General features: G+C 47.7%; 1 protein-coding gene across 1 annotated transcript; it reads right to left on the reverse strand.

The window, feature by feature from the left end:
- Window positions 1–1,849: 1,849 nt before the first annotated feature.
- On the reverse strand, window positions 1,850–19,926 carry Hdc (histidine decarboxylase). The gene is made up of 12 exons (NM_017016.2): window positions 19,819–19,926; window positions 17,656–17,828; window positions 14,217–14,330; window positions 13,209–13,331; window positions 10,867–11,001; window positions 10,485–10,628; window positions 9,831–9,897; window positions 8,512–8,674; window positions 8,339–8,429; window positions 5,483–5,581; window positions 3,010–3,111; window positions 1,850–2,872 (listed from the first exon to the last, which is right to left on the reverse strand). The coding sequence occupies exons 1-12, from the start codon at window positions 19,856–19,858 to the stop codon at window positions 2,153–2,155; spliced, it is 1,971 nt and encodes a 656-aa protein (NP_058712.2). The 5' UTR covers window positions 19,859–19,926; the 3' UTR covers window positions 1,850–2,152.
- Window positions 19,927–25,897: the final 5,971 nt, after the last annotated feature.

Consider the following 25,897-nt stretch of genomic DNA (forward strand, 5'->3'; position numbering starts at 1 on the left):
CAGGCAGACACTAGGCAGAGCCAGAACTCTCAGAAGACAGGGAGGAAGGATCGTAGGAGTCAGAGAGGTAGAGGAGAATGTGACCCACAGAATCAACTAAGCAGGACCCATAGGGGTTCACAGAGGCTGAATCAGCAATCACGGAGCCTGCATGGACCTGAGCTACATCCTCTTCAGGTATGTTATGGTCATATAACTCAGTGTGCTTCTGGGACTCTCAACAATGGGAGCAAGGGGCTGTCTCTGACTCTTTTACTGCTCTTGGGACCCTTTTCCTCCTACTGGGTTGCCTCATCCAACCTAGTGGATCTGAGGGAGAGAGGAGGGGGAGAGGGGACTGGAAGGACCCAAGGGAAGTGGGGATGGGAAGCTGATGTGGGGGGAGGGGAAGTCACACAGCTCACTGACATTACCCAGCAGCCACTGAGAGAACTCCACAGACACCACAGACCAGGACTCCTGAACTAACAGCAGCAGCATCGCCTGGGTGCTTCACAATGTAAAGCCTTGCCCCACCTCCCACCCCAGCAGACCCAGAGACAAAAGCTGTGGGAATGGGCTCTGCAGTGTGCGTTTAACAAGGCCTCCCACCACTTTACCCACAGGCTCAAGTCTGAGAAGTGATGGCTCAGCACAGTACTGCCCAATTGCCTGCACCTTGAAATCACCTGGGGACATGTTGCCCCTGCTGGAATCTACTGAGTTTAACAGTGCTCTCCCAAATTGCTGGGTATTAGCATCACCCGGAGTATCTAACGACGCCCCCCCACACACAAAGCCCACGGCCACCCCCATAACAACTAGCCCAGTATTTGGGGGGATGAAAGGGAGGAATCAGGGGGCTGGGGATTTAGCTCAGTGGTAGAGCGCTTACCTAGGAAGCGCAAGGCCCTGGGTTCGGTCCCCAGCTCCGGAAAAAAGAACCAAAAAAAAAAAAAAAAGAAAGGGAGGAATCAGTCTTCTTTTAAGATTTATTTCATTTTTAATTATCTGTCATTCTGTGTGTGTCTGTCTGTCTGTCTTTCTATGTGTCTGTGTGTCTGTGTCTATGGATGTGAGTTCATGTGCCTGAGGAAGTCACAGGTTTCTGGTCCCCTGGCCCTTGAGTTGCAGGCAGTTGTAAACCTCCTGACATGGGTACTGGGAACTGAACTCCAGTCTTCCACATTGCAAGTGTGTATCCAGCCCCAGGAATCAGTGATCTCTGTTGTTTTGTTTTGTTTTTAAGCCGCCTGCATAGGTCATGGCAAGGCAGTTTATAAATGAGAGCACCTTGGCCTGGGGTCACAAAGCCTTCCATGAGCACGGTGGAAACTACAGTGTTACTTGAGAACTGAGACTTTAAAAATACAAACTCCTGGCACCAACACGGAGGCACATACCTTTAATTCCAGCACTTGGGCGTCTGTGGCCAGCCTGGTCTACAGAGTGAGTTCCAGGCTAGCCAGGGCTCTATAGTTAGCCCATGTCTCAAACAACAAACTACTTTCCTTGCTTCTACCAAGGGATTCTCCAACTCTACTTTCTCAGAATTGAATTAAGATCTTCAGGGGCTGGAGAGATGGCTCAGTGGTTAAGAGCACTGACTGCTCTTCCAGAGGTCCTGAGTTCAATTCCCAGCAACCACATGGTGGCTCACAACCATCTGTAATGGGATCTGATGCCCTCTTCTGATGTGTCTGAAGACAGCTACAGTGTTCTCATATACACAAATTAAATAAATCTGTTTTTTTTTTTTTTTAATCTTCAGCCTTAGGAAAAGCAAGACGGGACGCAAGCATTGCACATCCAACACGTTACCTGCTTCGTCTTGATGTTTTGGCTATCGATTAAGACAGACTATGCTTTATTTTAGATATAGGCACAATTTATTTCTAGGTTGTTTTTTACATTACAAGCTTAACAGGACACTGCTCTCTCAGCCCCTTCTGTCACACAAGCCCCTGCAACCCTCTGAAGCATGCCAGCTTAAACTGCCCAATTCCAATCTATTGTGGGTCATGAACCCCTGTGAGGCTATGATCAAAATTATGGGCTTACTTCCCTCAAGATGCACACACATACATAATAAGCACACAAACTGCACACAATTTCAAGGGTTCCCGAACTCCCTGAAGCACACCCTTGCATTCTGATTGAAGACTCCCGTCACCTACACCATGGCCTGCAGAGGGCAGCAGGGCAGCTGGAGGGTACCACACTGAGAGCTGCATTCAGGAAAGCTGGGAACACTGTAGAACTTGATCAGCTTTTTGAAGCCACCTTTCTTCATCATCATCATTTCTTCTGGGAACCCAGAAAAGATTCTGGCCCGGAAGAAGCCCCCATGCTTCACGGAAGCATCTGGGGGAGGTGACTTCTGGGCACTCATAGGCATACTGTTGCAGCTGAGGGACCGCATTGTCTTCTTCTTGTTCTGTACCGACAAGTAACTGAACAGAAAGGACGACAGCTTGTGCTTGGTGGTATCGGAGGCCTCTTCTGAGAAGCAATCATCAAAGGGATCCATTGTCGTTTCCAGACTGTCTCCTGGCAGCCTGAAGATCTTCCGGACCTGTACTGGGTCATCTCCTCCCTCGTTGACAGACTCCAGGGATAGCCCATTGGTCAGGTCTTTGGAGTCTCTGGTCACCGGCGGTGGAATAAGGTTCTTGGCCCGAGGGCTCGGCTGAGAAGTGCAGTGCTGGCTCAGGACAAGGTTAGCAGCCTCTCGGATGAGGTTCCAATCTCTCAGGATGTCATCCTTGGTGGTGAACTGGGACGTCACGGTGAAACGGATGATCAGCTTGTCCTGGATAGTGGCTGGGATGAGGAAGACCTGGCCAGTTTTGGCTATTTCCTTTAACACACTTTCTGTGAGACAGTTGGGACCCTAGATGAAGAGCAAAAGAATTGAACCCTACATCGCGCTGCTTGTAAGCGCTCCCTGAGGCCCAGCATTTACTGGTCTGAGAGACACCGTACCCCTCAACTCTGGAACAGAAGCATCCTTCTCAGGGAGCACATTACCTTCAGACGAAAAACCACCAGACCAAGGTGCCTCTCAGCAGGAATTTCGAAAACAGGGTCGCTCCTGACCAGAGATTCAAAGTATTTAGCCATGTCTGTACCCTGGAATTGTAAATACAAAGAAAATTGCCATTAATAGGCCAAAGCCAAATTGTATCCCCTTTGATACCACCGTCCAACAACTTTAGACCAGAGACACGGATGGATCCTGAGACCTGTGTGGCTGCTGCCTGCCTGTCTCACTCACAGTCAAGCTAGCAGACCTCTGCTGTCTCGTCTTCTGTCACATCACCCACACAGAGACCTTGCGTCTTTCAGCTTAGCCCCAGGATGCAAAAGCCGGTGCTTTCTTTCTTTTTTTTTTTTTTTTTTTTTTTTTTTTTGGTTCTTTTTTTTTGGAGCTGGGGACCGAACCCAGGGCCTTGTGCTTGCTAGGCAAGCGCTCTACCACTGAGCTAAATCCCCAACCCCAAGCCGGTGCTTTCTAACTCAGCAACCAGCCTCCCACTCTGGCTTCTCGGCTTCCCCATCGGCCAAGGGAGCCAGCAACGGCCAAACCCCGTGCCCAAAGAAAGCAGAGGAGGCTGAGCCATATCTACTGACTTCCCACACCTCGCCGAGCTCCTCACACTCCATGGCTTAAAGGTTCTTCCTTATTACTGACTCTTCACGGGGAGCCTGTATTTTATGTAGCACTACCACCTACGCCATGGAAAACCCTTTGTATCTAATTAATAGGTTCAGAGTTTCTTCTTGGAATGGTGAAATGTTCTGGAAATAGCAATAGTCACTCGATATTGAATATAGGTAATGTCACACTACGTGTGTGTGTGTGTGTGTGTGTGTGTGTGTGTGTGTGTGTGTGTTCAAAGCCAGTCTGGTCTCCATACTGAGTTCCAGACTAGCAAGACCTACATAATGAGACCTGTGTGGTGGGGAGGAAAGGAAGTGACAGACACGGCACATGGATCCCAGTCTGAGACTCTCACACACTCTTTGCTAATTGATTTTTTTCTAAAGAGCTACCTATTTAATGTATGTTAGTGCTCTGTCTGCATGTGTACCTGCATGCCAAAAGAGGGCATTGGATCCCATTACAGATGTGGTTGCTGGGAATTGAACTCAGGACCTCTGGAAGAGCGACTAGTGCTCTTAACGGCTGAGCCATCTCTCCAGCCCCTGCTAAGTGAGTTTTGTTTTTTATGGGCTGGAACTCCCACCTGATGTTCTGTTTTAGAAGACAAGAGCTTCAGCTGCTGTGCTTGACTGTGAGGAGACAGTGCCCTTTGAACCAACCTCTACCTGCTCCCCTTTCGCTCTCTAGTCTATTTCAAGCTCTCACCACTGCCTCACGAACCTTTTCTTTTCTTTTCTTTCCTTTTCTTTTCTTTTCTTTTCTTTCCTTTTCTTTCGAGAAAGGCTTTCTCTCATGGCTTAAACTTACTATGTAGCCAAGGATGACCTTGTACCATTGATCCTTCTGCCTCTACCTCCCCACCGTGGAACTACCAGCATGCACGTACCAAATGGAGCTACGTCCCCACTTGAGCCCTAAGAAGTTGTGCGTGTGCGTGTGTCTAGGAAAAGCACACTAACTGTTGTCCAGCTCTTTATGAGTTCACACCTCATTTCTAACCTGATTATGATTCTCTCCTGTAACTCCTTTCTTCTAGGCCCATTTTCACCACCTGCCCTGTCAATATTCTCCATGTCCCCTTCACAGGTCCCACTATGGCATCTCGGGTGTGGCCCCTTCAGAGCCCATCTTCTTCAGCATCCTCACTTTCTAGAATCCAAAGGAGGATGATTCTCCCAAGGCTTGGATGGTGGAAAGTGGGTCTTCTGGTTAATAAGATGTTCTCCTCCTGCCCTATTCTCTTCCCTCCTATGAAGCAAGCTGTGTGTGAGACAGAGCAGAGGCCAGGGGAGAGGAGGACACAGTACTGATAGTGTGCTCACTACAGACCCCACCTAGAAGGGATAAGAGCGGGTGTACCTGTGTTGACATACCATTCACCAGGGAGCCACAACAACCATTGGCCAACCTGGAACCACTCTTTTTTGAAAAGATAGCCGTGGTGCTACTTTGACCACATACACTGCTCTTTGACCTACTTTCACTTTCTCTTTCTGCAAACTAGGCTTTTGAATAGTCAGTTCTCAAACACAGTAGGAAAGGTGAGATTCTCAGGGAAGCAGTAGAGCAAGGAATACCAGAAGCACAGAGGACGTTGTGCTTAGTGTTGACTGTTAGAAGATAAACAATGTGAACCACAAATCACAGACAACCCGCTGGGGTTACAGGAGATCAGTGTTCCTCCAGATAACCAATCAGAAGCCCCTCTGTGCGCCCTACCACCTGAGCCAGACACCAAGGATCCCCTGGGCAGATTTATGAAACCCAGGCTAGTCCTCCTTCCCATGAAAACGCAAAGCATCATGGGTTCAGTCCCATGGCTCTCACACTACGTACGTGTCTGACATGTGCTTGAAGATTCTTCACCCCGAAGGACCGAATCACAAACCACAGCTTAATGGAGCGAAAGCGCCGGCTCAAGGGGATCTGCCAATGCTAGAAACAAATAACACAGGAGCTCATGGTTAGAAGCAGCGTGCCCACTCCCTAGGGCACTCTTAGCATTATGCGTTGCCTGCCCAGCACTCCTGGGATCCCCTGGTGTCGCCCTGACTCCCAAAGCCGTTGCTAAGGAGCAAACCAAGACCAGCTTATCTGGGCAGCGCTGCACAGTTGGAGCGGGACAAGTAGCCTCCAAGCCTGAGACCTGGAACGGAGAGTGACCTTGCGTAAACTGCTATTTTAAGTATTTCATCCCAGCCTAGAAACTCGAGGCAAGTTCCTTGACTAGCAGAAATTAAAAATTCTATGTCTGTTCTTCTCAACATGGGTAGTGGCTTAAAGTACGGTGACTAAGAGCTTGGACAGTGAAGCCTGGCAGACCTGGGCTTCCCTTCAGTTCTGCCCGACTCCTTACCCTGTGTGACTTTGGCAGGGCTACCTCACTATCACATCGATAGCATAGAACAAAAGGCGCTTCCCAGAAAGGGAAACAGCAGAAACTGAGTTCAAGGCCGGCCTGGTCTACATGTAGCGTTCCAGACAGCCAAGTCTACCTAGAAAGACCTGGGGGGGGGTGGGGGGGGGGGTGGTGGAGGGAGGGGGGAGGAAGGGGGGAGGGAAGGAGCACAGGACTTCTACTGTCATCCAGTAGAGGGCAGCAAAACCTTAGGAAAGGACAAAACCTCTGAAGCAGCCTACTCTACCCTTGTCCTAAGACATTCATCAGGGTGAGTGGGTGCTTAGCGCACCCTATAAAATGCCCCGGTTTGAGCTTATAAAGACTGGCATGGAACTTCCTCAGCTGCACATGTCTCCTCAAGGATTATGGATCTCCCTGCTGTTGGTGTTTTCTCTGCCTCTGGAGAGGTATAGAATGGAGTGGAGGGAAGCTTTGCTGACAACAGAGACCCCAGTCCTGATTCCAGAGGCTCCCTCCCCCCAAGCTAAGCATCTGGGACACTGCAATGCTTCCAGATCCTCTTGGAGCAGGGGTAGGCTTCTACTCAAACTGTAGCCCCTTGGGCACAAAAAAGCTTGAAGCAGCTACAAGGACCTTGGTATTATGATACAAAGAGCAACCTCATTGTTCTAGAAGTGCCTTCATAGGTCTGGAAATCAGATCCACTAGATTCCACAGCAGAGCCATGATGGAAGCCTCCCAAAGCAGCAGAGAAAGGCATTGCCAGAGATCCAGCAGTTTCTTACAAAACATCAGAGCACACAAGGCTTAACTGAGTCATGAGTCTACTTTAAGACACGGTCCCAGGGGATGCTAGAATCACAAACATAACAACAGAGATTTAAGGACACAGCAGGGCTCAGTGGGTAGAGAACTTGCCTAGTGTGCAGGAGGCCCTGATTGATCCCCAGCAGTGTTTGTAAGCTTACTATCTGCAACTCCAAAGCGTTCCTAAACCTCCAGAAACTGTCTTCACAAGACGATCATCCATTTAATTAAGCGATCCTAAACCTCCAGAAACTACCTTCCCAGGATGACCTTCCGTTTAATCGAGCGATAACAATGGCACAGTGGTATAGAACTAAATGAAAGGGAAAGGCACTTTGGTTGTACGGGGAGAAAAACAAGCCAGTTCTTTACCAAGATTACCAGGCTACACTGCCCTTGTGTTGCTATGTTAATTCATTCGATTCTCACAGCAGAATTAGAATGCAGAACTGCTCCTTTCTCTGTTTACAGAGAGAAAAACCTAGACAGAACCCAAGCTGCTTGTCTAGGACCAGTGAGGCCCTTCAGAGGAGAGCAGAGTACATGCAGTCTGGCCTTGGCCACGTCACAATAGCAAGCCCCTGAAGCTTAAATGAAGACGTTTCTGGCATTTTGTGCATACTGCTTGTTGTGCAATCACCACCCAAACACTGTGCTAAGTGACTGACATGCGTGGTCCCATGGAAACCTCAGGAGCCCCTATGAAGTCAGTGCTATGTTCCCAGGGACTTTCAATGGTTTCCCAAACGGCCATGTGATGCGTGACACGCTTATGCACATCCCAATCTCACCTAAAAGGTCATCTTCAAACTGAAGAGCAAATATGAAGGACCTGCTCCCCTAGGACACGGTGCATGCTGAAACCCTAAGCCTGAGGAATTGGGATGCAGCCAGAGCTTTGCAGAGGTTGTCAGTATCTCAGCCTCCATACAGAGCCCCTGCGTGGCCCAGGTTAAGGAGAGTGTTATGAAAGCAATTAAATTAAGAGCCTTTTTCTCACCCGAGGAAATCATCCACGCCCTCCTGCTGGACAGTAAGCAACAGACAGACAGATTGACAGATGGATGGATGGACGTATAGGTGGACAGATGGATGGATGGATAGATGGATGATAGAGATGGATGGACGGACAGACGGACGGATGGATAGATGGATGATTGATAGAGGCAAACAGATGGACAGACAGTCAGATGGATGGACAGACAGACAGGTGAAAGATAGATCTCCAAAGATGGTAAAAGGAGCTAGCTGGTCTACCTGTGGCAGAGAGAACACTTCTGGGAAGAAAACAAGCCAAAAAGACTCAGGAGTTGTGATTTTTCTAGGATTTTTTTTCTTTTACGTTTTCTGGATTTCATTCTGTGTACTTATGCACAACTTGAAATCAAGGGTATCCAGTGGAAAACTGTGTGATAGACTCATAGCGTGCTGCTTCTGGAGGCAGAAACCATGCAAAAACCTCAGGGGTCGGTTCACAGTCCCTATCCTAGCAGCCGGGAGGCTTCCCACTCCCAGAGACTCACCATGAAGTCAGTGGCGACACCAGAGTTCGCATGTCTGAGGTAGATGGGGTTCACACTGAAGGTCTGCTGTAGCTTGTACTTGTCCTTGACCCTGTGGGTTTTCAAATGGGTCTTAGCGGCTGAGGTCTCTCTCAGGAAGCGAGGCAGTTCCCCATGTGGAGAGCTCAACTCACCAGAACCCAGTGCAGTCAAAGTGCACCATCATCCACTTGGAAGGGTTAAAGGTGAAGGAGTCGGCGTACTCAATGCCCTTCAGGAAGCCCCGGAGCTCAGGGCACAGAAAGGCTGTTCCTGCATAAGCAGCATCGACGTGGAGCCACAGTCCCTCCCTGGCACCTGGGAAAGCAAAAGTCACCTGCTAGAGGGAGACATGAAAGAGCTAGTGCCAGCCAAAAGGCATTGCTCACCTATCCCACGCCATGGCAGGCTGCAGAGAGAAGATCTGGAAAAGGATGACATACTTTGCTAAAGGAGCCAGCAAGGGTTATGGAGAGGAGGTGACAGGGTGTTTGCATAGGAGGTGAGACTGAAGCAGGCATGGGGTCTTCTCTCACCGGGCAGAGGACCATTACATCCTAGGCCGTCAACCATCCATCCTCAACCTGGAACGTCCTAGCACAAAATCCAACTGCTCTAAGCCCAGAAAGCAACATCAGTGCATCTAACACAGCACTTAGAGAGATGTCTGTCCTTGGTGGGCTTCTCACAGGGGATCAAGCAATTACGTATGGGTGTCTTATCCATCCTGTGGCTTCCCTTGATCTGCCCCCTTTCTCTCCAGAAGCAGAAGTAATATTTCACTGAGCGTCACTCACTCTGTTTTCAATATAGCCTGCTCTGACCAGATTGCAACATCACTAGTGAGGGGATGTGAAAGCTTGAGGGTCTTCTGTAGCTCGATTGTTCTATGTCCTCGAAAGGCTCATGTGTTAAAAGCTTGATCCACAGGGCGGCCATACTGGGGGAGGAGGGGCTTTAAAAGGTAGAGTATATCAGGAGGTCACTGGGGTGTAGTTTTAATTGGTGGTGGGACCCTGATCTCTCCTCCTCTCTCCTTCCCTGGCTTGTGATGTGGTACTTGTTTTGCTCCAACATACACCCATATTGGTGCCTCATTTGGGGGTCCAAAAGTGACAGGGTCAATTGATTATGGACTTCAAAACTGTGAGCCAAAATGAAGTGTTTCTACAATTTCATCATCTAAGGTATTTGTTACAGCAGTGGAGAACAGAGTACATAATGCAAAATAAACACAGAATTTTTGGCATAATGCAAAATATAGAATTTCTGACTTTTATCTCACCATTAGGAAAAGCCCAATGACCTGTGCTGCTGGAGACTGACTCTCATAACCTTTGGCATTTTCCCTTCCTCCCTCACCACCAAACTGACCAAAGAAAATAATTCAGTGAAGCTGGTTCCAGGTTCTTGTTCTAGCAAATATTTCAAATGTTATCCCTTATCTTCCTAACCAATAAGGACAGATACTTACAGATGGGCCCCAGCTCTGACAGCTTATCAAATGCACAGACTCCAGTGGTCCCTAAGGTTGCACAGACCTAGGGAAAATGAAGATTCACATGACACACTGGGCCTGAACAAAGACTTTTCCCCTGATATCACCTGCATCTGAGCCTCCTCACCCAGAACAGTGTATCCTATCACAACTTGCACTAAGAAATCTACTTTACACAGCAACCTATTCCATACATATGTACATTTAAAATGAAGGTTCCACTAGGTATGGTGGTGGCCGTCTTTAATCCCAGCACTCAAGAGCAGAGGCAGATAGGTCTCTGTGAGTTTAGGCCTTCACAGAGAGACCCAATCTCAGAAAAAGAAAGAAAGAAAAAAAGAAAGAGAGAAAGAAAGAGAGAAGGAAAGAAAGAAAGAAAGAAAGAAAGAAAGAAAGAAAGAGAGAGAGAGAACAGATGGATGAAAGGAAGAACAGACGGATGAAAGGAAGGAGAAAGGAAGGAAAGAAGAAAAGAAGGAAGGACAGACACCTCATAATTTGTAAAACACTAAATTTAAGGCTTTCTCTGCTTCTGTTTGAAGCACATCACTTACCAGGATTCTGTCAAAGTCCCTCGGTTGCTAACACCCATGTGCTAGCACACTGATCTTAAATTGCATTCTGACTTACAAACACAGGCACCAAGCCCTGTTGCTTGTCTTCCTCGATGGCCTTCTGGAGAGCTTCTCCTCGGAGTGAGAAGTTGTCATCCACAGGCAGAAATTTGATCTTCACAAGGGAAATCAAGCCAGCCTTCTCCACTGAAGAGTGAGCCTAATGGGCCCAGGAAAACAGTCATCATGAGTATGACCAGGAACAGTCAAAGGCCAAGACTGAAGGACTCTAATACCCATGTTTGAAACTGGCATTCATTGTGGTTTCTGAAGTCAACCCGCAGGCTCAAACTTCCCCGAAACCCAGGATTCACAGGTATAGATGAGAGTTACACAAGTACTAAGACCCCTAAAGCCAAGCCCTGACATGAGGGTGTAGACTCTGTCAAGCAACTTACCTGGTCAGAGGCATAGGCAACAAGACGAGCGTTCAGAGAGGACTCATCAGCATTGGGCTCATGCGCTTTCATTTCTAGGATTTTGTTCTTCCTTGCTGCCAGCAGGGCAATTAAAGTGGATTCGCTGACAGTGCTCTGTAGTGGAGAGGGATTACCAATTGTATTGTGTCAGCCTCTCTAGATCCTGTTCCCTGGGTATGATGGACCTATGTATGGTGTGCATGTGTGTGTGTGTCTGTGTGTGTCAGTGTATGTATGTTTGTATATGTCTGTTTTGAGTGTCTGTGTATGTATGTTTGTCTGTGTGTGTGTGTGTGTGTGTGTGTGTGTGTGTCCATGTGTGTGGTCACAATTAGTAAGGGAGTGGTACACTCCTTCCCCAAGAACCTCCTTCCTCCCTCACTCACATACCTATTCTGCATTCTGAGAGTAAATTTTCACCAATGCCAACCCCTCTCAGAGTGACTGCAGAAACAAGAAAAAATGTTCCAGAAGCAAGTAAGAGAATTTCCCATTTCTTGTGGCTATGCTTGCTTACCATGTAAAACTTATTGAAAAGAAAAAAAACCACATTTGAGACCAGAAGTACATCTCAGTAGTAGAGCTCCTATTTAGCCCACATGCAGCCCTGTGTTTGATCCACAGCACAAATAGAATGAAAAAGGAAAGATGGGAAGGGAGAAGACAAGAGAAGAGAGGAGGAGAGACCTCTGGTTTTTCCAGGATGAAATCAAGTTTTCGTCCACAAGAACACTCTAGAGAGAGCACTGGCTTGTGCAAGTGGCTGGTGATTTGGGTCTGGTTTTGTTTTCAATGACTCTTACCAACTTGGGCTAACTGCCTCTCTGGAAACTCACTTCTATCCACCAAATCAAAAGCATCCACAATAAGACGGGGTAGGGTGAGATTTTTCTCCAGACATGTCTGCAGTGTCTCAGAAATCTCGGATTTCTCCCCACTCACAGATCTTACTTCTTGAAATAGTCAGGTGAACTGCAGATGACAGAATCCGCTAGAAAGCCAGGGGGACCCTGACATGGACAGTAGAGCAGACCAGACCCTCAGAATAGTCAGTGGTCGAACGGGACTTAATAACAAGGAAGACAGATCAATAATGACCTCATCTCCTCTCTGTACCACAATCCATAGTTTACAGAACACTCGATCCTCAAACGCCTGTGGCTGTCTGTCACTACAGATGCGGGATGACGTTCAGAAGGATGTAGGAATAGCTCAAACTCAGATGGCCGATGAGCACAGGGGAAGTCTAATTTGGATTCAGACACTCCTGAGTTAGAATCTTCTTTCTCCCATCTAGCAACTGTTATTTAAGCTCTCTACTTCAGTAAAATCTTAAGGTCACTGAGATGGGGCATTGAGAAGATCCAGTGGTGGGCAAAATCACCAGCCAGGTGTGGTGGCATACACCTGTAACCTCAGTACACAGAAAGATGATGAAGGAGGATTGAGTTGGGGGTTAACCTGGGCTACATAGTGATTTCCAGGCTAGCCTGGGCTACAGGAAGAGCCCCTGACTCAAAGGACAGCAAAGAAGCGAAACAAGAGTGTATACAATAGATACTGTAAATTTTTCCAACTATATCCCAAGTTCTGCTCACAAGAAGTCTGCAACAGGTACAAGTTCACCTTCCTCATAGGGATCTGATTGAATCTGTCAGAATGGGGATGGGGTTCACTTTTTATTTATCTAATCCTCCCATCTACTTCTTTGGGAAATATCATGATCTGTTTTTATAGATTATAAGACCAGGCTATGTATGCACAATCATAGAATTCTAGAATTCAGGGACTCTCCGTTCTCCAAACCAGGCCCTCAGATATCAAGAGGCAAGAGCATCCCACCAATGCTCTAGGTCTATGGAGGGGCTCACAGAGCTGTGCCCTGAGCTGTTCCTATCTGAAAAACATAAGTATTTGGAGAGAGATAGCATCTGCCATTTATCCAAAAGATGGGGTCAGAGGGTGTGAGCAATGAAGTTCTTCCCATAACTGGTTGTTTCTTACTCCCCACTTCCCCTTGCCATAGGGTGTAATGAGACAGCAGAGGAGACTTGGCGAACTGTAAACTCTGAAATCTAGGTCAAGGACAGCTGGGACCCCAATCATTAGATGCTCAATCCATCTATTTCGAGTAAGGGAATGTGGTGAAGACAGGGGCATATATGAACTGGCAGTTGAAAGAGGTGTGGTGGCAGTGACAGTGGTGGTGGGGTGGTGTAAAGACACTCTGTGGAGGACGGGAGAATGTGGGGAAGGATTCTCCCTTGCTTTCTGTGCTCATCACGACCCTGTGTGAGATGGAATGTTGTCATCACAGATACCTGCAAGACGCCTCCCCCCTGGCTGCTGGGATGGTGGTGCAGGAAGAAGTCCGGGAGCCCCAGCATCTTCGCCAGCCAGTCCATGATGTTCATCTCCAGCTCTGTGCAGGCCGGGCTGGAAGCCTGAAAGAAAGGAAGGACATTCATTTGCACTGAGATGCCCCCACCAGCCCCAGGAATTCCTGAATCTCTGTCTCAACATCAATGAGAGCTTCTGCAGAGGAGGAGTTGAGCCTGAGGGCCCAGGATACAAACAGCCATTCTGCCCATGCTACCCTCCTCTGTCAAAAAGGGAAGGAATGGGGACCTTGGATCCATGCCACTACCCTCAATGAGGTAGGAGAAACAGCCCAGAAATGATTGGCTTGCATTTGGCTCTCCAAGTCCCTGAAACATCCCGCTGATATTCTAAAGCCCAAGGGAAAGTGTTTACTAAGAAGCTACTGAGTTCTTTCCCAAGATAACAGCTGGACTCAGACCCTCCTCAACCTCCCACTCACTGCTAAGGCTCAAGCTTACAAGATAAGGATGTTCCATGAGGCTTCTGGCACCACTCAGAGCTGAACAGAACTTAAGGGAAACCCCAGAGCATATCTCTAACTCTTCAGAGAGAGCCCAGGGGAAGCTGTGACCCAAGAGACGTCAAAGTGCCCCATAAAGGTCACAAACTGTAGAAATAACCAGATCTCCACTCGAATCTCATCAAAGTCTGTTTAAACTCTGTGAGTTTAGGAAGTTAAACCACTTAAACCTCAATTTCCTCATCTATAAAATGGGACCAGTACTCGTGAGTCTCTGGGATTAGATGAGATAATGTGTATAAAGACCAAGTTTCCATAATGCAGCATTATAACATTTAGTGTTTTCATTTTCAATTAACACCACATTATTAACTGAATAATTAGACACACCCCCTTCAGAGATAAAGAGCAGAATGCATCCTCTGCCCTGAAATGGCTCTCCCTGTTATGTTCCCAGGTACGAGTGGCTAGAGGTGTTTCTACTCACCCACGTGAACCCCAAGCAGTTGATGGCGTCAGCCAGCATATCTCCTAGCAGGGATGGCCAAGAGGTGAGAGCCGGATAGTAGGCGTGCATGTGGGGGCTCTGCCAGTGAACCACCTAGAGACACAACACACAACACCACAGAGTTGGTACCAGGTGGCATGTCCAGAAAGCCCTCTCTTCCTCCAGAGAACCTCTGGGCAAAAAGAAACAACTGCAGAAGTGGAGGAGACACTTTTCAGAGAGACGCTCCGTTAGTGTAAGGCGTCCGTTACTAATTTTCCTCTCCACCTATCTGCACTGAGCTAGCTCATCAGAAGAGGACATTCGTCCACATCAAAAAGGAACTAGGAAAAGTGTCAGTAACATGGAGGTAGGACTCTCACATTAGCCCCACACTGATTCCCTGCCAGAAATAAAAAGGAAATGGAAACTGTAAGGTCTGAAGGGCAAACAGGTGTTTCCTCTTTGTTCTTGCCAAAGCCTCTATTATTGTTTGAGGGGTCCCTGAGGTCCCTAGAAAGAAAGCTCCTACTGTGAGTCAGTTAGACACCCTAACCTGCCCTAGGCTTCCCGTGGGGATGGCGTCAGGAGAGGTAGGGACAGAGAAGAGATACTAGCCCAGAGATAGATACAGGAAGGAGCTGGGGAGGGCCCTCCTACAAGGGACCACACACACTCAGCAGTTTACCTGTTCAGTGATGACCCTTCTCACCAGGCTATCCCACTTTCACCTGCCTTTGCCTCTGAGTGAAGCTGTGTCTTCTGACTTCTCGAGAAGACATGGCCCTCTAAAACCTGTTAATTCTTAGAATTTTTCCTCATGGGACCTCCCTCAGTTCCTAGAGCCCACACTGATCCCTGAGCCTGAGCAACACTGAGTGAACGTTTCCCCAATTGGCAACTCTCTAGAGAGCACCTAGGTGCATCCATTATGCTCTGTGTGAGCAAATATTGGCCACCTCTCTAGTTCAAACACTGTTTCACACAGTGCATGCAGGGGAGTTGGAGTGAAGCCCAAGGTCACAGGATCCATCGCTCCTCTTGGGCTGGTTCAGGTCCTCATTGACTCGCTGTGAGATTTGGGAACTTAGGTTCTGAAACCCCATGTCTTCCTCTGTCAACTTTGAGATCCATTTTTAACTTTTCTCAAAGGTGGTCTCAAAATACGTATACACTTCGGCAGACCCTTATAAAACCAGAAACCACTTCTGTACCTCCTTATCATAAAAGAAATCAATCCTAGGACTGTTAAGTAAATGGACACAAACAAGAAACTGACCATTTGTAAGGTGGCAATATTAACCAGGAGGTAACCCCTAGGTAACAGACACACCACATATCCAGACTTGACTCTTAGTCAGCAACCTCTTCCTTCAATTCTCAACCAATCAGGAGGCCAGCAGGGGTTCCAATATCTCCCACTTTCCAAGCTTTGTCGTTTCTCATTTTCACAGCACCCCTGTGAGGTCCAAGCCTCATTCCTGTTCTACTGATTGGCAGAGATGAACAGTTGTGGCAGCAATCGAGATAGAATCTCACGGTTCCAAACATCATCTAGGTACCAAGGCTACTCACTCCAGGCTCTGCCCAAACAACCAAGAAGAATTGTAACCTGCCTTCTCTCTCTTCTCTCAGTCTCTTACATTCTTACTTTTAAATTTTTATTACCCCCCATCTCTAATTCTGTGTGTCTGTGTATCTGCGTGTCTATGTATCTTTGTGTCCGTGTGTCTGTGTGTCTGTGTTTCTATGTGTAGGTGTACCTGAGGAGTCAGTTCTTTCCTTCCACCACAGGTCCCAGGGATTGAACTAGGGTCTTCAGGCTTGCCAGCAAGGTCCTTTCCCCACTAAGCTTGCCTGCCCGCCTGCCTCCCTTCCCACCCGCCCGCCTGCCCGCCTGCCTGCCTGCCTGCTCTTTCAATCTCACTTTCTGGCCCAGCTTAGACTTAAACAAAATGAAACTTTTTCTTCTCAGTATCTAGGAAATAAAAGGAAAACCATTCGTTTTTAATAAGAATGCAAGGGGCCAGCTGCTTCCGGGCTAGCTTTCAGGAGGCCAGCGGGGCCTTGGAAGATGAGATGGAAGGAAGATTAGGCCCTCGTTCACACTGTGCATAGCGACCATATTTGGAATCTAGGGAAGGGCTCTCCACCCCACACCAACCCCTTGATAAGTGCCTTATCAAGATGTAGTTATCAGTTCTTGTAAAAAATAATCAGCCTTGATAAGCCAAAAGAGCCCTTATCAAAGCAGACAGACCTCTAAGTCCCAAAACGAGCCTCTGTAGCCACACCCACTGGGGGAAAAAAAAAAACGGTAAGGACTCCTTCCTGAATCAGCTGCCCTAACAGTTGCTCCCAGTCCCACTCTGATTACAGCCAGTCCCTGCTGCGCTGGCTTCACAGAACGAAATTGGTGAGATAATCTTATCGAGGGCCAAGCATAAAACTGCGCTCATGCTGACAGTTTTCAAAGCTGCTTGTGAAACAGACTACACGGCAAACTTGGCCCTTTCTGAGTCCGAACATTTTCTCATCCTAGCTTGTGGGCACATCCATCGCATCTAAGGCCAAAGCCTTTGGGAGACAGATGGGAGCAAACCATAAACCAAGTGGTTTTATGGAATGAGTGTTGCTGAGGCCAGAGCCAGTCTGGGGTGGCCTAGTGGGAGGAGGGGGGAACAAAACCTCTGGGGGTAAGATGGCTCAGGCTGAAATCCGGATCTGCCACCCAGAACCTGGGGCAAAATAGTCAACTTCTTGGAGCCTCAGTTTCCTGGACTGTCAAATGGGTCACTAGGATGGACCAGCTAGCTCATCAAGGGCTGTTGCGTCACAGTGTAGGGCAGGGAAGGGAACTGGGATGATGTTAGCAGGGTCATCCCAGCGGAATTACTCCTGGTGATAAGAGATGCTGGCATAGCTCTCTCCTCCTGGGACATATTAGTAATTCCAGAAAAGCTCTTTTCTGTCCCCAAGAAACAACTCAATCACCAGCCCTCCCTGGTAAGAAGGACACAGGGGACTGAGTGGCTGCTGAGCTCACAGCTGCCTCGGTCTTCCAACCTGGCTGCTGTGGTGCCTCTGAGGACTTGTATTCTCCCTTTCATTCCATTTCAGAGACTGGAAGGGCGAGTCCCTGGCCCTATCTATTGAAATGCAGGCACTGCCTCAGATCTCTGCTCTCGTGCTGGCTCCAATCTCCAAGTCTCCACCCATCTCACTAGCTGACTACACTTCTGGCCTCGACTCCTCCCCACCAGCACTACAGCTCAACGCTGGCACAAGAAACCTACTTCCAGGCAGAAGATGAGCTCTGGTGTCAGGAGATGAGGGATGTATTGTCCTGCCACTCTGACTCAAGCAAGGGTTTCCTGCAATACACCCTTTCCTGTGTACCCTGGAATCTGGAATCAACACTGCAGTTGCAATGTCTTACCCCAGGCATGATGATTTGCTCAATGTCCCCAAAGATGCTATCCCAGCTGTCGGGTTCCTCAGGAGCACTTGAAGGTATCTGGGCTCGCAGGTACCCAGGCTTCACATTTGGGGTCACCTGCCTCTCCCGCAGGGTGCTCAGGTACTGGCAGATGTAATCCACCATCTCTTTCCCTGGACAAAAGCAGAGGGACCGGGTCGCACTTCCTTGGCCTATTCACGCCTGTCCCTCTCCGAGAACCCAGATCAAAAGACTTGGTGAAAGGAGCTGGATTCACGGGCAGGGTAGACCTGATCCCCAGCGTGTGTCCTGGAGAGTAAGATTGTGAGTGCCTGATGGGAAGAGCACATGAGAGGACAGATGAGCAAAGGGGAAAATCTGCAAAGCAGGAAAATGTTAGCCCCAAAGTGAAACACCTCTTTCCTTCTCCCTGACCCGCCAGTACGCACACTCTCCTGTTGTTTTCTTCTCAGAGACAGAAGCTATGGATCCTTTACCTTACAGTCTCACAGCAGAAACTTAATGGGGTTTTTTTTTTTTTTTTTGCAGCCTAAACTTGTTACACATTCACGTTAACACACACACTCACATACTCTCACATACTCACACATGTACCATGTTCTTTGTCAACAGAGATGAAAGCTGCCACGCCCAGCTCTAATAAAAGGAGACAACATCTTAGTAGACTCATTAAATCAGCTTTCTCTAGCCATTCTAGCCACCCATATATACATATATATACACATACATATATATATGTATGTATATATGTATATATATATATATATATTTGGCAACATTGATTAAAACTAAGTTTACACACACACACACACACACACACACACACATTTCTGAGGTACTCCGGCCGGACATACTTAAGTTCAGCCAAGAGCCCAGACAGGAGCTTGTGACCCAACCTGGACCCCCAGAGACCTGAGGCCCACCTCTCCCTGATGCTGTCCCTCGGGGCTTGTCACTGGCTTTCACGTTCAAATAGATGCACCAAATGAGTGAGGACTAGGAAGGAAGGAAAGCTGTCGAGTGAAGCCACCACAGGCCAGTTGTTCTTTGTCTCTTAGCCTTCAGAGGGGCTCTCTCATGACCTCTCACTTCCTCCCACCCTCGCCTTGTACCTTCTGTGAGCAGCCAGAAACCTTCCCTCCTCACCTTCTCCCTGCAGAGGAGAAAATGAGCAGAGAAGGAAGGACCCTGACTTACTCCCTCTACATCAGCTCCTGCAAAGTTCCCACACACAAAACCAGGGCTAGGCAAAACTGAGGCACCAGGGGGCTTGACTCCTTCAGCCTGCCCACAGCCTTGGGCACCCAGCAGTGTACCCAGGAGACATAAGAGAGTGGCCACTCATCCCGGGACAGTCTCATAGGAAAATGTGTCCCACTGCAAGATAAGGACCCTCTCTCTCAGCTACCGGCACCATTGAGAAGCACATGATATGCTACACATCCCCTTACAAAGGTTGACTCAAGGAAAGAAGAGAGGGGAGGTTTAAAGCAGGATATTAACTTACAGCCAACAAGTGTTAGGCACTGTGGCCTCTCTAGTGGAGATGAGACTATTACAAAATTATAAAGACACTCAAAATTCTCTGTTGTCACATTGGCTTCTAAAAGAACCTTTATTTGAAGTTGATGTGTAGTTCGATTAATGTGTACTAAACGGAAGAAGCAGGACTGAAGGCATCGTGTCACAAGTCACATTGTTGGATGCGTCCTCCTAAAAGTTCCCTTTAGGCACTTACCTCTATGGACAGCCAGGCCTGACAACACGATAACTGGCTTTGCTTTCCGTGCAAGCTGGTATGAAGAGGGCGCTCGGAGAACACTTAGGTATGACCACTAAAAGAATAAACTACTTCACACAGAGAAACGAATATTAAGAAAGTTTGTGCTACCGAATATTTGAGACTTTTTTTCCCCTATTTCATGAGGCAATGGAGTGGATCACAATAGTTCATTTTGTGGGCAGGTAGGAGGAAACGAAACCCAAGGCACAGGCAGCAATCGTGGAAGTAGGCACACGAGAGGCAAAGAATGAGGGACCATTCCACATCCCATTCAGGAGAAACAGCACTGAAGCCCTGCTCTCCCAAGGCAACTCAAACACTCATCTGTCCCCAACAGCATCTTCCGAAGCCTTACTCACCTCTAGCTTGGTATTCACGGTATTCACTGGGCTCCATCATCTTTCTTGACTTGGCTTGCAGACAGAAAGAGGAGACCGGAAGGCAGCCGGGCTTCTTACTCACTATTGTCTGTGCTGTGCACTTACTGCCTGGCAGCCAGTGCGCCTCTTATTTAAGGGTTCTCTATGCTCCTACTTTGGCCCCGCCCCCATGAAGTCCCTTCCTGCAGGCTTAATTTCAGCCTCTCTTGTCCCAGCCCCTCTTGATTAGAACTTTGATCAACAGACTCAGAGGAAACGGTGTTTTTAGACCAATCAGGGCACCTAGCATCCCGAGCCTAGGAGCAGCTCCTGGTAGGAAAAGTAAGGGAGTCCTCCATCATTTCTGCCCCTGCATTCAGACCATACAACCCCAGCCTTGGATAAAGCTCCTAGCTCAGGGGCTGGAAATAGACCAAGGGCATTCACGATAAGTCGCACAGAGGACGACCATGCTCCTGCCCAGGCTTAGGTGAGGCGCAGAACAGACTCAGAGAAGCCCATCGCTAGCTCAGGGATGATCTCAGGACAGATTAACAACAGGCAGGAGCTGACAATGGATATGGAGGGTTATTTTTTTTTCCATTACTACATAGCATTTGTTCTGGGTTCTTGGCCTCAGCTATTGTTTCAGCTAATGTAAGACAGACCAACAGGAGAAAAACCTGTGTAGTGACAATAAGTATGGAAGTCCCTTTAGTTGATGGGAGCTTCCACAGCAAGCAGAGCTGTAGAATAGAGTGGGGTCTGCGGGGGGTAGAGTACAGGGTACACATGTTCTGTAAATAGAGCAGGACTGGGGGTAGCAGAGTGCAGGGCACACACGTTCTGTAAATAAGAGTGGGGGCTGCATGCAGCAGGGTACAGGGTACACACGTTCTGTAAATAGAGTGGGAGCTGCGCGCAGCAGAGTGCAGGGCACGTTCTGTAAATAGAGCAGGACTGGGGGTAGCAGCATGCAGGACACACACGTTCTGTAATGGGGAAGAACTGCTGCTCTTTGTCAGATGGAAATCTTTCTGGTGATGGCTGTTATCTGCACCCCTCCACTTCCTGAGGCAAATAGTTTTCCTAACCAAGGTTTCTTCCTGAATGTCTCTTACAAAAGGACGGCTTCAGAATAACATAAAGGAAGCATACTGGGGGGGGGGGGGTTTGACAATTTCTCCTGAATCATATTCTGGGGTGGTGTATTTGTCCTGAACCCCAACACTGCCACAAAACATCAAAAATCCTTTGGAGTTCCCCGAATACCAAGAGGCTCTGGACTGGGGAGGCTTGAAGCCAATCTGAGGAAAACAGCACATCTCTGTCTGAAACGCTACCTGTACTTACAACAACAGAATTCGTGGGGGTGATCAGAGGAAAGGGGAGAAAAAGCTAGAGCTTAAACAAGGGGTGTGGCTCAGTGGCCGACCGCTTACCTCAGGAGCACAAGACCCTGCATTTCATCCCCAGTTCCCATCTCCCTTTTTAAAAAAAGTACCCCTGGAGCAGGAGATGTGAAGAATTTGGAGTGGTTGAGCACACAGAGCTACCTGAGGGATGAGTGCCCAGAGACGGCAGCTCCACACCCCAAGGGTCACTCTTCACCCAACTGTCATCATGGCGGCCTGGATCAAAAGTAACTGTGTTTGCTATAATTCTATGAGCCGTGCCAGCAGAGTAATCAAATCCAAGAAAGATGTGAGAATCCACAAAGATGTAGTTGCAAACCTGAGTAGCAAACTCCCTACTGGGAACCTGTGTCTAAGGTTGGAGCTGACTGGTGAGTAAGCTTGAACTCGCAGTCTGGACTTCAACTCCATTCCGTGTCATACTTGGATGGAATTGGAGGTCAGATGGTGTTTGCCAGGGATTGCATGGTATTGAGGGGAAACTACACACATAGGAAAGGGAAGGGGAGCCAGGTGGTGTCAGCACATGGCTTTAATCCCAGCACTTTGGGAGGTAGAGGCAGGCAGATCTCTAAGTTGAAGGCTAACCTGGTCTACAGTGTGAGTGCGTTTTAGGACAGCCTGGGCTCACAGAGAAACCTTGTCTCAAAACAAAAACAAAAACAAAAAAACAGAAAAAAGAAAACAAAGAAAGATGGGGGAAAGGAGGGAGGGAGTGGGTAGAAGGGAGGGAAGGGAAGGGAAGGGAGGAAAAGTTGCTTTACCAACAAGTTGAGAAACCAGGCTGGAGAAACAGCTCAGCAGTAATGAGCCCTGGCTGCTTTCCCATGGGATCTGGATTTGACTTCCAGAATCCAAGTGAGAGCTCACAACCATCAGTAATTCCATTTCCAGAGATCTTATGTCCTCTTCTGGCCTCAGCAGAGTTGAGGCGTTCTTGGCAGGCTGGTTTGAATATCTGTGGCAGATTCTAAATAAATCACATATATGAGAGCACAGACTCAGAGTAACTCTACCAAGCAGAAAAAACCCTCACCAGGCAAAAAGTTCCAGGAAGGCATAAGAATTAGGAAGTGAAAAGGAAAAGAGTCAGTGGTTGGCTGTCATCTTGGTGAATCGGTTTTTACAATCGACAGCTTCTAAGGCCAGCTGCTATGCTGTCTGCTGTGCAGTCTTTACCAGTTCACGTGCCTCACTCTAGTGGCCTGTCACTCTGAATAGCTAGCTGCCTACAAAGGAAACTACTTAGCTCCTAATTTCTACCAATGCCAGATGCAATGTGGGTGAAATAAAGGAATCCCATCACTGTTACTCTCCATAGATATTACAGAAAGCAGTTTGGTAAAGTCAAGTGACACCTTCACTACCCTAGACTAACAAATCATTCTCTGTAGAAAGCATCCAGCACGATGAGTGGGGGCAGAGTCTGGCAGAATCATCATCGAAGAGACCAAAGCCACTTCATCCAGTAACTGATGGGAGCAGGAGCTCAGGGAGTCCCGTGGAGGAAGGGGAGGAAGGATTGAAAGAACCAGTGAGGTCAGACATACCATCATGAGAACTCAGCCCACAGAGTCAACTGACCAGGCCCATGGAAACTTAAGAGATCCGGAAGCCTGCAGAGGTCTGACTTAGGTCCCCTACATATAGGTTATGTATGGTTAAGTGGCTTGTTTGTTCTTGTGGGAATCCTAATGGTAGAATTGGGGGTGGGGGCTGTTCCTGATTCTTTTGTCTACTTGTGGGACCCTTTTTCCTATACCGGGTTGCTTTGTCCAGCTTTGATGTGACAGTATGTGTCTGGTCTTTTTTTTTCTTTTCTTTTCTTTTTTTCGGAGCTGGGGACCGAACCCAGGGCCTTGCGCTTGCTAGGCAAGCGCTCTACCACTGAGCCAAATCCCCAACCCGTGTCTGGTCTTATTGTAGCTTGTTATGCTGTGTTTGGTTGAGGTCTCTGAGAAGCCTGCTCTTTTCTGGAGGTTGGGGTGAGGGGCTGAAGTCAGGATGTTGTATATGAGAGAATAATAATAATAAAAATCCAACATGATGATGTTCGCTACCACATAAGAGCAAGACAAACTGAAAGTGATATTTCTAGACCTAGAAAAATGGCATCCAAACCCAAATAAGGATAAAAAAACTTTTGGGAAGAAATTGTAGGATACATTCACTCCTATCGTAGCAGTATTAGTCACAATAGCCAAAATGTGGGGCTGCTGTACCCGAAGCACGACTTCCACTTCAAAGGGAATAAGAGAGTTTATTCTGGAGCCAAACATGAGTGGTCATGGCCCCAGAGCTTAGGTCTAGGTTCCTCCAATCCCATTCCTCAATCTTCAGTGAGGTAGCAGTTTCTGGACATTTTCATAGAACAAAGGAAGCCATGAATCAACACCCTTTTCAAGTACGTTAGTGGATACATCAGGTAAGGATCATAGTAAGAAGGAGTCAACACTGCCATAGGCCTATCTTAGCCTTTAGATTGGTGGAAAACTAGGGTTTCATTAGGTTAATAAATCCAAAAGGTTTTACCGATTAGTCACAGGATGCTAAGTCTGACACAGAGGGGAGCAAGAATGGGTGTTTAGGGGGGTGGAGGTAGCCCAAGATAAATTTGTGATTAGGCTCTGCAACATTCCAAATCCTCCGGAGCCATTGAGGTTCCAATCTGTTGACCAGCCTTGCAGACATGGTGTCTTTCCAGGAATTCTTGTCTGCAGAGCCAACACCCATGCCCTTCAGCAGATGGATGACTAAAGCAGATGAATGACTAAAAAAAAAAAATATTGTTTTTGGAAAGTGGTGTATTTACACAACAGAATATCACACAACCATCGAGAAGAATGCAATCTTGTCATTTGCAGCAATATGAAAATAATGGAGGGGATTGTTGTTGTAAAATTATAAAAAGTAAAATTCTTTGCCCCCCACTAGATCTGGCACTGCAGGGCCCCAAGATATCTGGTAGATATCTTACCAGAAGCACACATCCCAATTCCACGGCGGCCCAGTGTCTCTAGCCGTCACACACTTTCTTACACTAAAATCGCTAAATGAAAGAACACACAACACAATAACCTCTGATCTAATTGATAAGACATAATTGCCCACCTAAACATACAAAGCCCTGTGCACATCCATCCCTTCAGAACATTCATAACAGCCTGTAAAGGTACAGCGCAATCTTAATGTCAGCCTCCATGGTGTCTCTCCGCTACTCTCCATCTTCTCCCTCTCTTGTCCTTTCCGTCCCAGTCTCCTCCCCTTCCCTCAAACTTTTCTCCCGCCCATCCTTCCTTCTCGTCCAATGACAGGCCTTGTTCTATCCTGTATCCGCCTCACCTGTATGATCATCCCACAGGGGATGATGACGTAATCAATCTAGGAAAGACACGGGGAAACAAATACCACATGTTCTCCCACTCGTGTGGAAATCTGTTAAGTGTGATTGTACAAGGATGGAGTAGTGGACATTAGGGATGAAGGGGAAAGAGCAGAGGGAACAAAAAACACAAAGAGAAACTTTCAGGGACAAGGTGCAGAGCAGTAATCCTGGGCAGAAGACGGCTAGACATGGTTGTCGTGCAAGGCATCCATTATAGATATGGCTCCCACCATAAACCCCATTAACTTGTACAATCTGTATGTGTTAGAGAAGGTGTAAGTAAGGGCCAGGGCTGTGGCGCACTTGGCAGAGACCTTTCCCAGCGTGCACGGAACCATGCGTTCAAACTTCAGCATGGCATAAGCCAACCAGGTGCGGACACCTGGGACCACAGCTCTAGGGAAGAGGGAGCATGGTGTGAGGTTCCAGGACAGCTTGTTACACAGCAGAGTTCCAGGCTAGTCTGGGGAACAAGGGAGCCTGGCAGAAACAAACACAGAACCCAAATTTCAAAATAAGAAGTGATAGCTCGGTGGGTTAAGGCACTCTCGTCAAACAAGCTGGTGACCAGTGTTTGATCCTCCAGGACTCATGTGGTAGAAGGAAGAGACTGATTTCTGAAATCTACACATATGCTGTGGCATAAGCACGCACACATGCACACGCGCGTGCGCGCGCGCGCGCGCGCGCACACACACACACACACACACACACACACAGAGTAAGTAAACAGTAAAAAAAAAATACCATTTAGCCAAAATTACCAGTATACTAAATGACAGCATTAACGCTGTTAAGAACCATACAAAACTCTGCTATTTATTTCTGAAAAGCAATGTATAAGAAAGCCATGAAGTTATAAACAGAGGACGGAGGAACTTGCCTAGCAACACTCCGCAGCATAAATAAACCAGTACGTACCTGAGAGACTCAAACACCTCACCCTCAGGGTGGTGGCTGACAATGGTTGTCTCTTAAGGAGACTTCAAGGGCATGGGATTGGGAGAGAACAAAGAGATGTCAACCACACTAGTAGTAAAGCGCCTGCTTCTGAAAGGAATGGAAACAGGCAGGGCAAACCTAAGATTCACTAGATTCGGGTGAGAGCTGTGTGCTTAGTTTCTTCTGGGTGCTTTGAAGTTTTCATCAAAGCAAAGCAAGAAATTGATGTTCAGTTTATTCCTGGAAAGGTAATAAACATATTGAATAACATTTCTATGCGTGGTGCTTGGTAGGTTTCTCTTTCCTCATGCCCGCCTGCTCCAGCTAAGCTTGGATA

Source organism: Rattus norvegicus, chromosome 3, assembly GCF_036323735.1.
Source record: "Rattus norvegicus strain BN/NHsdMcwi chromosome 3, GRCr8, whole genome shotgun sequence".
In the NCBI taxonomy this organism is placed as follows: domain Eukaryota; kingdom Metazoa; phylum Chordata; class Mammalia; order Rodentia; family Muridae; genus Rattus; species Rattus norvegicus.